General features: G+C 39.6%; 1 protein-coding gene across 4 annotated transcripts in view; it reads right to left on the minus strand.

Moving 5' to 3' along the window:
* Positions 1 to 714: 714 nt before the first annotated feature.
* The window catches only part of FRRS1 (ferric chelate reductase 1), a 52540-nt gene continuing 40532 nt past the window's right edge, over positions 715 to 12722 (minus strand). For 3 of the 4 annotated variants that reach the window (XM_032609398.1, XM_032609390.1, XM_032609409.1), the window contains exons 12-16: positions 5406 to 5503; positions 5110 to 5168; positions 4141 to 4284; positions 2906 to 2967; positions 715 to 2823 (exon numbers count right to left, since the gene is read on the minus strand). In XM_032609398.1, coding sequence (XP_032465289.1) covers positions 2731 to 2823; positions 2906 to 2967; positions 4141 to 4284; positions 5110 to 5168; positions 5406 to 5503 — 456 coding nt within the window. In that variant the 3' untranslated portion in view covers positions 715 to 2730. Of the gene's footprint in view, positions 2824 to 2905; positions 2968 to 4140; positions 4285 to 4948; positions 5026 to 5109; positions 5169 to 5405; positions 5504 to 12722 lie in introns of those variants that run through there. The other variant, XM_032609418.1, reaches the window with a different exon arrangement.

Here is a 12722-nt window from a genome sequence, read left to right on the forward strand (position 1 = left end):
ATAACTTATGCCATAGGCTACCCACGTCCTTAAGACTGATTTCCAAAGATAAGAAAATAATAAAAACAAAAATAGCCTCAGTTATGAATGCTACCCCAACCACACTTTCTAGAATTTGTTTCACTTTTTTTTCAAAAATAAATAGTTATTTTTATTTTATAGAAGAACCCATCTTTAAGAAGAAAACTCATGATTTTGCTATTTGGGGCAACATTGCTGAAGATATAAAGGCATTTCGTTTAACAATTACTCCTATCAAAAGATATCTTTAGGGCTTCCCTGGTGGCACAGTGGTTGAGAGTCTGCCTGCCGATGCAGGGGACACGGGTTCGTGCCCCGGTCCAGGAAGATCCCACATGCCGCGGAGCGGCTGGGCCTGTGAGCCACGGCCGCTGAGCCTGCGCGTCCGGAGCCTGTGCTCCGCAACGGGAGAGGCCATAACAGTGAGAGGCCCGCGTACCGCAAAAAAAAAAAAAAAAGATATCTTTAAAAAAACAGATTGTTGGGGCTTCCCTGGTGGCGCAGTGGTTGAGAGTCCGCCTGCCAATGCAGGGGACACGGGTTCGTGTCCCGGTCCGGGAAGATCCCACATGCCGCGGAGCGGCTGGGCCCGTGAGCCATGGCCGCTGAGCCTGCGCGTCCGGGGCCTGTGCTCCGCAGCGGGAGAGGCCACAACAGTGAGAGGCCCGCATACCGAAAAAAAAAAAAAAAAAAAAAAAAAAACATTGTTTATTACAAAATCAAGAAGGAAAACTGAGAGGAGCAACGAATAGGCATTTTCAATTTGTAGATGTCAACCATTCATAAGCAGAAGAATCATAATTTGATATTAATGAAAAGGTTTGTTGGTCTACTAAGGTTAGATGACAAAGACTTCTTTGGACAACTCTGTATATCAATTGATGATATATCAAAATAGTGCCAACAGATGAATCAATGAAAAAGAAAAGTTAAAATAGGTTAGCCTCAGCACTGGAAATCCAGCAAGCTCACGAATTTGAAAACAAAACCCACCAAGGTTCATCTTCTCCTTAAACAAATTTTTCCTTGTCAAATGTATAATATAATTTATTAAGAGAATTTTATTAACCTTTAGGCCCCTAATAATTGAAAGTTAGAGGAAAATATTTTAGTATACATTTAACTTTCTATACTAAACAAAACGTTTTTAAATAAAGACGTTCAAAAGGAAAGTTTAGACTGTAAATAGCCTGGCACTTATAGAACATAAACACAGAAAGTTCACATCTCAAACCCTAAGCTACTTATGATAAACACCTGTATAAAGAACAAAAACATATCATTTTACCCAGTGAAAGATGTAAGATACATCGCTGAGGCTATTATTTATGCCATATAGAATTTAGGTCCTTGGACCAATCAGAAAGAACACATAAAAAAGTAAAATATGCCTCCCTAAACTTTTTATTTTAAGAATGTAGAGTTTTGCTTGTTTCCTCTGCCTAAGATAGTTATGTTCATTTGTTACAAGGTCATGGGAATGTAAAGGGAAGTATCAAACAACGGTTATAAACAATCATGGTTAGAAAACAAATAGAATTGAAACCACAAAATAAAAACATTGGTCCCTAATTTCAGCTTGTAACCTATATCTGTTAGGAAAAGAGAAAAAGACAGAAATTTTTCAAATAAATATTAAGAGTTGGTGAATTTTAAGAGAAATGCCATCCCAAGATACTATCTAAGTACTAAAAATGAATCAGCACAAGTGAACAGTAACAAAGCAGTAGTATTATGGCGCCACCCACTGGCTAGAAGTCCTCATAGCAAACATAAGACCCAGTCATAAAATAGAAATTATTGGAACCGGAAGGGAAATAACATTGATAATTCTAATTCATTATAGCATCAGGATCTTCTAACAAAACAGTACCACCCATATTATTTTATTACCACAAGGACAAAGAATAACTCTTAAATATATTCACAAGAGTGAATTTTATTAATTTTGAAATGCAAGTCTACAATCTCCAAAGGCTAAGACAACCTCAGAGTCAAAACAATTAGCATATAGAATGCCATTTTAGCTCTGTAGCTGAATATATAAAGACACTCTTAATCAGAAGATGCACACTTGCATTTCACTGCTAAGAAAGAAATTATAATATTAGTAATATATTTAAATGTTAATGAAATGGTGTTAGCCCTACTTTCACCTTTACCAGGGAAGTAACAAAATACATGAAACAAAGGATACGTCCAAAACACTGGACCGAAAAACGTGTTTCCAAAAAATTTTTAAGAAAGGGGGCAAGGGGACAAAAATCCTAAAAAAAGACCATTCAGATAAACTAGTAAAAATAAATGTTTTCTTTAAAGTACCACAGTACCTTTATAGTCCAAAATATATTTACATTAATACTATCTGCATTTTATCCTATGACATCTTTTATGTTTTTCCAAACAGTTATTTTCTTCCATGCTAACATTCTTAAAACTTCAGCATAAAAAATATTTGAGTCATTTCTCCTCAAGTACAATCTTCCCTTTAAGACTCAGAATAATACGTAAAAGCTTGACATCAGTTTGTAGCCCATAGGACCCTAGTGAATGTTGATCTCTAAAGGCCAGACTTCTGAATTTCTCTACAGACATGGCCTGGTCTTCCTAATTAGAAGTCATGAATACGCTCCAGTCGATACAGGCATCAAGTTTTTTGGCTTGATGATAATTATCACCTGGTCTGCAAAAGCCAAGGTCTTCGCTCACTCATAGATGGTTGATTGCAGATAAGAACATAGTGAGAAGAGTCAAATTCCCACAGACGTAAATTGCTAACACTGCCTTTTTAAAAGCATAACCCTGAAAGAAAAAAATTGAGATATGAAAAAAAAGAATAACTATCATTAAGGTTTGTGTCAATAAAGAAGAAAAAAAGACTTACTTCTGCTTCAGCTGTAGTAAGTGACTGGAGGATCTGAATTCTATCATCATCCAATATTTCATCTGTCAAGAATAAGAACATAAGTTTGTAAGGCCAGTGGGTATGCAGATAAACTAATTCTCAAAAAAAAAAAAAAAAAAACCTGATTTGTAGCGTTTGCTGATTTCCAGGATGTTCATTCTCCCATTTCAAGTGACCAAATGTTGCAAACTTCTTGAATACTTAAGGCTCTCACAAATTAAGTCAAGCTGGCTACAGCATACATTTGTTAAAAGACTTTCTCCTAGTCAATAAACACCATACCAAGCTCCTAACAATCCAAGTTTTAAGTACATATGTATTTTAAATAGCAAGCCATAATCTAGCGATCAAAAGTCCTTTAAGACTCAAAACCCATACAATATTGTAAATCAACTATACTTCAATTAAAAACATCAAAAAAAGACTCAAACCCTATGTATGTGACCCTATCAAGAACCAAAAAATGGTAGGACAGATATTTAGTACTCAGTTCCTAAAAGCTGCCCAGGCTCCTAGATTCACAGCACACACACTAGACAACAAACAGGTTTTGTTTTTAGAAGGCCACCTTTACTTACTTGAGGGGCTGAGAACTAGATAGGACACAAAAGACAGACTAGAAATCAAGCTAAAATATCACTGATTCTCTACTAATCTCTTCTAATGGCTACAGGTATCTTACCCTGCCTAGAGGTGAGACCAAAACAGACCTTGCCACTAGAGAGCACCGGCAAAATAAATCCTTCCTATCTAGCGCGCTGGTTAGCTAGCTACATATGATGTATAGGGCAACCTAAGTGACAGCACACAGGAAGTTTGTCAAATAGGTAAAATTTGTCTGCAGCTTTGCCCTGTGTTGACCATGGGCATCTCTTCTTCCTCCATCTCAGGGGTCTCTCAGCTCCAGGCATTCAGGGCTCTCAGTGTATTCTAGCCCCAAGTCAGACCAGCATGAAAAGTAAAAAGTACCTACAAAGAAGGCCTCTTCCCTAAAACCTCTTTCCCTTGCATTTTACTCACTGATTCTAATACTAATGAATATAAAAAACAAACGCCGAAATTTTCCACTATTTTTACCACAGACTGAGTAATCAAAAGAGAAACTTTTAGTAAGCTACCATGTAAGGGTCAACCATTAGTGTCAAGAAACTAATTACACTCCAACAGTTTGTATAAAAGTGATTCTACATAACACTGCTCTTTCAACAGGTTACCTTTTCTAGAGAGTCGGTAAGTGTGCACCTCCAGAACAATCTCTGTCCCAACATGCCAGGCTACAAATCCAATCATTGCATAGGTTTTCCATGGCCCAGGAAGATTCAATCCTGGTAAATCCATTCCCAGGAACATTGTTGCCACTACATTCATAAGGAATAAATACATATACTCAAAATGCAATTCAAGAGGTAATTGTGTATGCATGTATGCATCTGTGCTAATTATATCAAGTAAAATATACTAGAAGAGTTTATGATATCAATTAGATTAATATTTAAGACCAAATAGTTAATTTAGTCTTTTTTTTATTTTAACACCAGAAAGGCTAAGATGGGAAATTATAATTACAATCTACCAATTGTTAAAAAAGAGGTACCCAAATTTTTCAAAATGTTTTAAGTCTGCAATGTAGGAAGGGAGAAATGTAGGGGAACCATTTCTGATTATACCTCCCCTTCCACGAATTTCTATAGACTGTAGAAATGTGAGGGTAGGAGGTGTCAGCTTAGGTATTTATTACATAAAGCATCAAAGTACACTGGATAATCATACTTGACTTTTGAAAAACACCTTTCCCTGGAAGGTACCATCCCCAATGGAGAAAACCTGGAGACAGAGGGCTGGGACCCTGTAGCCCACTTCAGCCCAACCCACGACTGACCCTCAAGTTGAGCTGCTTAAATGTTTGGTCATCAGCATAGCTTATTCTGTTGGCAAAGGCAAATGCTAAAAAAATGTCTCAAAAGGAGAGTTTTAAAGTCATTTTAAAAACCTTGAAACTGAAGTAATGGCTTAAATAGTTACCTCTAGAAATTACTTTCTGGATTTCAACGTTTGACTGATTTCTCCTCAACAGCAAATTACTCCAATTACTAATGCATCTAAAAATCATTTAAGCCAAATTACAACTTGCAATATAAACAACCTGCAATTATATATGAATAAGTAGCATCACAATTACTTACCTGCTATTATTCTAGCAGCTGTTCCCATACTCCAGTGAGTCCACTTAAACATTTGCCTTCTACCAAATAAAGAACCAGTCAGTATTCTTGAAAGTGATGGAACTACAATTAATTCCCAAGAGAATAAAAAGCATGTAATTTCCCTATTGCCTAGGAATTAGATATCTGAAATACATTTTAAAACCTTTTAAAGTAAGTATAATTTATCACTGAATTTTATAAGATGCAAAAAAGGAATTGGTTTCCCAACTAATGACATCTACATTAAAAGCATTTATAAATAAAGACTTAAGTACCTTGGGTCATGTAAAGGTGGTCTGAAGGCTGCCAAAAGAAGCTGAAGAACTGCTAAAATCATCACTATACAACCAAGGTAGGGGTGATAACCTGCATGCTGAACAAAGTTATATCATTTTAATGGTCTCAATCTTTCCCATCGATTAAACCCTCAGGTTAAAAATAATACACACAGATGTATTCTTAGCGTTTTTCTGTAGCTTTAAACATTTAATGATAGTTATAATAACAGGCACCATTCACTGAGTGTCTATACCAGGCACATACTTTATACACATTATCACTAATGTTCACTATGATGCTTGACAGTTAGTTATCAATATCCCACTTCTACAAATGGGGGAACTGAGGCTCAGAGATATCAAGTAATGCATCCAAGGCCACACAGTGTGTAAATGGTTGTGGTGGAATCCATGCACAGAATGCTGCCTCTTCCTACCAGGATGTTAGATGACCACCAACACCAGCACAGCCATCTGAAGCCCATCTAGGACTAGTTAGTATCTGCATGTCAGGAACAATCAACCCAGTGTATTTTAATTACTTGTTCAGACCTCTATGTTTCCTGGAGCTGAAGGTTCTACTTGATTCCTTGTAACCCATATGCTTAACAGAGCCTTAGTCACTCAATAAATGTTTGCTGATCAAGAGAGCAACCTGCACAACCACTGTGTTAAAATCTCATCTTCTCTGTTCAGAACGAAGGTCTAAGCCAAGAAAAATCATCAACACAATACCTCAACAGTTTCGGCTACACTCCTCCCTCAGCGATGTGTGCGTGCTGAAAACAGCAGACAGTTGGATTAGACCACTTTGCACAATTATTTCATTTAAAAACTTAAGAGAAGAATTAAGAAGATGCTCTAATACGTTACACGTTTAAATAGAGGGACATCACAGTCTGTTGTCACTGACTCCCATGCTTGGGAAGGCTCTAAAACCTGTGATCTAGAACAAGGACATAGTGGTTTCCAAGCCAAGATAGGAAGATTTTGCAAATTAGGAACTAAAAGTTGACAGAAGAGTACTATAAAACTTTCAAGTCATGGACTCAGTTATACACAGATAAGTTATAACCTGGACCCTGGAGATGGAAAGTGCCTCTCTCTAATAAAAAACAGTAACAGCAGCAACAAAATTCTTATATATTTAGAATGTGCTGGGATTATCCTAAGTGCTTTCAGTTAATTAACTCTAAACCCTCAGAAAGCCTATAAGATAGATACTCTACTATCCCCACCTGAGTAAACTGAGGGACAGAGAAGTTAAGCAACTTGCCCAGGGTGTCCCAAGTAATAAATGATGACATGAGGATTTGAATCCAAGCAGTCTGGCTGTACAACTGTGCTCTTAACCTTTTTACTACCATAGTCATAAACTGCAAAGACTACAAGCTACAAAGTTTACAAAATAAGTATTAAGCTTGTCCAAGTACCTGGATAAAATAAAGTTTCAATATCTTGAGTCATCTCAGAAAATCTTCATAATTTCCTTTAAAAAAAATTAGGTTGACCATGGAGTTTCCTTAGAAAACTGAAAATAGAGCTACCATACCATCCAGCAATCTCACTCCTGGGCATATATCCAGAGAACACCATAATTCAAAAAGATACATACACCTCAGTGTTCATAGCAGCACTATTTACAATAGCCAGGACATGGAATCTAATCTAAATGTCCATCAACAGAGGAATGGATAAAGAAGATGTGGTACATATATACAACGGAATATTACTCGGCCATAAAAAAGAATGAAATAACACCATTTGCAGCAACATGGATGGACCTAGAGATTGTCATACTGAGTGAAATAAGTCAGAGAAAGACAAATATCATATGATATTGCTTATATGCGGAATCTAAAAAAAGGGTACAGATGAACTTATCTACAAAACAGAAATAGAGTTACAGATGTAGAAGATAAACTTACAGTTACCAGGGGGTGGGGGAAGAGGGGTAAACTGGAAGATTGGGATTGACATATACACACTACTATATATAAAATAAATAACTAATAAGGATCTACTGTAGAGGACAGGGAACTCTACTCAGTACTCTGTAATGGCCTATATGGGAAAAGAATCTAAAAAAGAGTTGATATATGTATATGTGTAACAGATTCAATTTGCTGTACACCTGAAACTAACACAACATTATAAACCAATTATACCCCAATAAAATTTTTTTTAAAAAAATAGGTTGATCAATCTATAAACTACCTAAAAAGCAGAAAAGAGGTTTCCTAATAATATTGTGACCCAAGAGTCATCAATCTTAGCCCTTGTAGCAACAGCCCAAACTGAAATATTAAATTTTAATATCAAATTCTGACTGGCTCTTAAACTAGAAGAGTATAATGGAAGCACAGGCTCTGACCTTAGGTACATCTCCAATTCTCAATAAGCCTCATTCATTCATTCCATAAATATCTACTGAATATCTCATGTACCAGAATCTGTTCTGGGTGTTAGAGATACAGTAGCAAACATACCAGTAAATATCCTGTCTTCTCATGGAGTTCACATACTAGTGTGAGAAGACGGACAAAGAAAACATATAATATTTAAGTAAATTATCTAAAACGACATAAGGTAAAGATTGCTTCAGGAAAAAAAATGAAGCAGAGCAGGGCTCTTTGAGAAGCTATTATTTGCTCAAAGACTTGAAGAAGGTGAGGGAGTAGAGGAGGCATGACCAAGGCAGAAGGAAGAATCTTTGCAAAGACTATAAAGCAGAATAAATAAATTAATTAATTTTTTTAAAAAAGACTATAAAGGATCAACTGGGCAGGTTTTTGAAAAATGATGACTCGAGGGCTCCATTCTTAGATATTTTGACTTAATATGTTTTGGAGGAGGGACTAGGAACCTATAGCTTTACAAAGCTCCACTGGACATTCCTTTTTTTTTAAATTTTTATTGTTTTATTCTTTTTTATTGAATGAAAGAGTCTTCAAATTCTATAGTGCTTTACAATTTTCAAAAGATTTGCAGGGGGGGACCTTGAAGATGGCGGAAGAGTAAGACGCGGAGATCGCCTTCCTCCCCACGGATACACCAGAAATACATCCACACGTGGAACAACTCCTACAGAACTCCTACTGAAGGCTGGCAGAAGACCTCAGACCTCCCAAAAGGCAAGAAACTCCCCACGTAACTGGGTAGGGCAAAAGAAAAAACAGAGACAAAAGAATAAGGACGGCACCTGCACCAGTGGGAGGGAGCTGTGAAGGAGGAAAAGTTTCCACACACTAGGAAGCCCCTCCGCGGGCGGAGACTGCGGGAGGCAGAGGGGGGAGTTTCGGGACTGCGGAGTAGTGCACAGCGACGGGTGCGGAGGGCAAAGCGGGGAGATTCCTGCACAGACGATCGGTGCCGACCAGCACTCACCAACCCGAGAGGCTTAGCTGCTCACCCACCGGGGCGGGCGGGGCTGCGAGCTGAGGCTCGGGTTTTGGTTTTGGACGGAGCTCAGGGAGAGGACTGGGGTTGGCGGCTTGAACATAGCCTGAAGGGGTTAGTGCACCACGACTAGCCGGGAGGGAGTTCGGGGAAAAGCCTGCACCGGCCGAAGAGGCAGGAGACTTTTTCTTCCCTCTTTGTTTCCTGGTGCGCGAGGAGAGGGGTTTAAGAGCGCTGCTTAAAGGAACTCCAGAGACGGGCGCGAGCCGCGGCTAAAAGCGCGAACCCCAGAGACGGGCGCGAGCCGCGGCTGAGGGCGCGAGCCCCCGAGACGGGCGCGAGCCGCGGCTGAAAGCGCAAACCCCAGAGACGGGCGCGAGCCGCGGCTAAAACCGCGGAGCCCAGAGACGGGCGGGAGACGCTAAGGCTGCTGCTGCCGCCACCAAGGGGCCTGTGTGCGAGCACAGGTCACTCTCCACACCCCTCTTCCGCGGAGCCTGTGCAGCCCGCCACTGCCAGGTTCCTGGGATCCAGGGACAACTTCCCCGGGACAGCGCACGGCGGGCCTCAGGCTGGTGCAACGTCACGCCGGCCTCTGCCGCAACGTCACGCTGCCTCTGCCGCCGCAGGCCGGCCCCGCACGCAGTGCCCCTCCTTCCGCCATCCCCCAACCCCCGGCCTGAGTGAGCCGGAGGCCCCGAATCAGCGGCTCCTTTAACCCCGTCCTGTCTGAGCGAAAAAACAGACGCCCTCCAGCGACCTACACGCAGAGGCAGGGCCAAATCCAAAGCTGAGCTCCTGTGAGCTGTGAGAACAAAGAAGAGAAAGGGAAATCTCTCCCAGCAGCCACAGAAGCAGCGGATTAAAGCTCCACAATCAACTTGATATACCCTGCATCTGTGGAATACCTGAATAGACAAGGAATGATCCCAAATTGAAGAGGTGGAATTTAGGAGCGAGATCTATGATTTTTTTTCCCTTTTCCTCTTTTGGTGAATGTGTACGTGTATGCTTCTGTGTGACATCTAGTCTGTATACTCTAGCTTCCACCATTTGTCCTAGGGCTCTATCCGTCCATGACTTTTTTTTAAAAATTCCTTTTCTTAATAATTAAGTTTAATTGTAATAACTTTATTATACTTTACCTTCGTTCTTTCTTTCTTTCCTTCCTTCCCTCCCTCCTTTAGACAACGAATCACCCCAAATTGAGGAGGTGGTCTCAGGGAGCAGGATTTATGATTTTTCCCCCTTTACCTCTTTTTGTGAAGGTGTATGTGTATGCTTCTGTGTAAGATTTTCTCTGTATAGCTTTGCTTCCAACATTTGTCCTAAGGTTCTATCCATCCCTTTTTTTTTTCTAAATATTTTTTAACTCAATAACTATATTATACTTTATTTTATTTTTACTGTATCATCTTTCTTTCTGTCTTTTTTTTCCTTCTTTCCCTCCTTCCTTCCTTCCTCCCTCCCTCCCTCCCTCCTTTCTTTCCTTCTTCCTTCCTTCCTTCCTTTCCTCCTTTCCCTCTTTCTTTACTCATACTTCTACTAATTCTCCCTACTTTTTCTCCCTTTTATTCTGAGCTGTGTGGATGAAAGGCTCTTGGTGCTCCAGCCAGGAGTCAGGGCTCTGCCTCTGAGGTAGGAGAGCCAACTTCAGGACACTGGTCAACAAGAGACCTCCCAGCTCCACATAATATTAAACGGTGGAAATATCCCAGAGACCTCCATCTTAACACCAGCACCCAGCTTCACTCAACGACCAGCAAGCCACAGTGCTGGACAACCTATGCCAAACAACTAGCAAAACAGGAACACAACCCCACCCATTAGCAGAGAGGCTGCCTAAAATCATAATAAGGCCACAGACACCCCAAAACACACCACCAGACGTGAACCTGCCCACTAGAGAGACAAGATCCAGCCTCATCCAGCACAACACAGGCACTAGTCCCCTCCACCAGGAAGCCTACACAACCCACTGAAACAACCTTAGCCACTGGAGACAGACATCAAAAACAACGGGAACTACGAACCTGCAGCCTGCAAAAAGGAGACCCCAAACACAGTAAGCAAAATGAGAAGACAGAAAAACACACAGCAGATGAAGGAGCAAGATAAAAACCCACCAGACCTAACAAATGAAGAGGAAATAGGCAATCTACCTGAAAAAGAATTCAGAATAATGATAGTAAGGATGATCCAAAATCTTGGAAGTAGAATGGACAAAATGCAAGAAACAGTTAACAAGGACCTACAAGAACTAAAGATGAAACAAGCAACGATGAACAATGCAATAAATGAAATTAAAATCACTCTAGATAGGATCAATAGCAGAATAACTGAGGCAGAAGAACGGATAAGTGACCTGGAAGATAAAGTAGTGGAAATAACTACTGCAGAGCAGAATAAAGAAAAAAGAATGAAAAGAACTGAGGACAGTCTCAGAGACCTCTGGGACAACATGAAACGCACCAACATTCGAATTATAGGGGTTCCAGAAGAAGAAGAAAGAAAGAAAGGGACTGAGAAAATATTTGAAGAGATTATAGTTGAAAACTTCCCTAATATGGGAAAGGAAATAGTTAATCAAGTCCAGGAAGCACAGAGGGTCCCATACAGGATAAATACAAGGAGAAACACGCCAAGACACATATTAATCAAACTGTCAAAAATTAAATACAAAGAAAGCATATTAAAAGCAGCAAGGGAAAAACAACAAATAACACACAAGGGAATCCCCATAAGGTTAACAGCTGATCTCTCAGCAGAAACCCTACAAGCCAGAAGGGAGTGGCAGGACATACTGAAAGTGCTGAAGGAGAATAGCCTGAAACCAAGACTACTCTACCCAGCAAGGATCTCATTCACATTTGATGGAGAAAATAAAACCTTTACAGACAAGCAAAAGCTGAGAGAGTTCAGCACCACCAAACCAGCTTTACAACAAATGCTAAAGGAACTTCTCTAGACACGAAACACAAGAGAAGGAAATGACCTATAGTAGCGAACCCAAAACAATATATAAAATGGAAATAGGAACATACATATCGATAATTACCTTAAATGTAAATGGACTAAATGCTCCCACCAAAAGACACAGATTGGCTGAATGGATACAAAAACAAGACCCTTATATATGCTGTCTACAAGAGACCCACTTCAGAACTAGAGACACATACAGACTGAAAGTAAGGGGATGGAAAAAGATATTCCATGCAAATGGAAACCAAAAGAAAGCTGGAGTAGCAATTCTCATATCAGACAAAATAGACTTTAAAATAAGGACTATTAAAAGGGACAAAGAAGGACACTACATAATGATCAAGGGATCGATCCAAGAAGAAGATATAACAATTGTAAATATTTATGCACCCAACATAGGAGCACCTCAATACATAAGGCAAATACTAACAACCATAAAAGGGGAGATCAACAGTAACACATTCATAGTAGGGGACTTTAACACCCCACTTTCACCCATGGACAGATCATCCAAAATGAAAATAAATAAGGAAACACAAGCTTTAAATGATACATTAAACAAGATGGACTTAATTGATATTTATAGGACACTCCATCCAAAAACAACAGAATACACATTTTTCTCAAGTGCTCATGGAACATTCTCCAGGATAGATCATATCTTGGGTCACAAATCAAGCCTTGGTAAATTTAAGAAAACTGAAATTGTATCAAGTATCTTTTCCGACCACAACGCCATGAGACTAGATATCAATTACAGGAAAAGATCTGTAAAAAATACAAACACATGGAGGCTAAACAATACACTACTTAATAATGAAGTGATCACTGAAGAAATCAAAGAGGAAATAAAAAAATACCTAGAAACAAATGACAATGGAGACACAACGACCCAAAACCTATGGGATGCAGCAAAAGCAGTCCTAAGGGGGA

This window comes from Phocoena sinus, chromosome 1 (genome assembly GCF_008692025.1).
Source record: "Phocoena sinus isolate mPhoSin1 chromosome 1, mPhoSin1.pri, whole genome shotgun sequence".
Taxonomy (NCBI): domain Eukaryota; kingdom Metazoa; phylum Chordata; class Mammalia; order Artiodactyla; family Phocoenidae; genus Phocoena; species Phocoena sinus.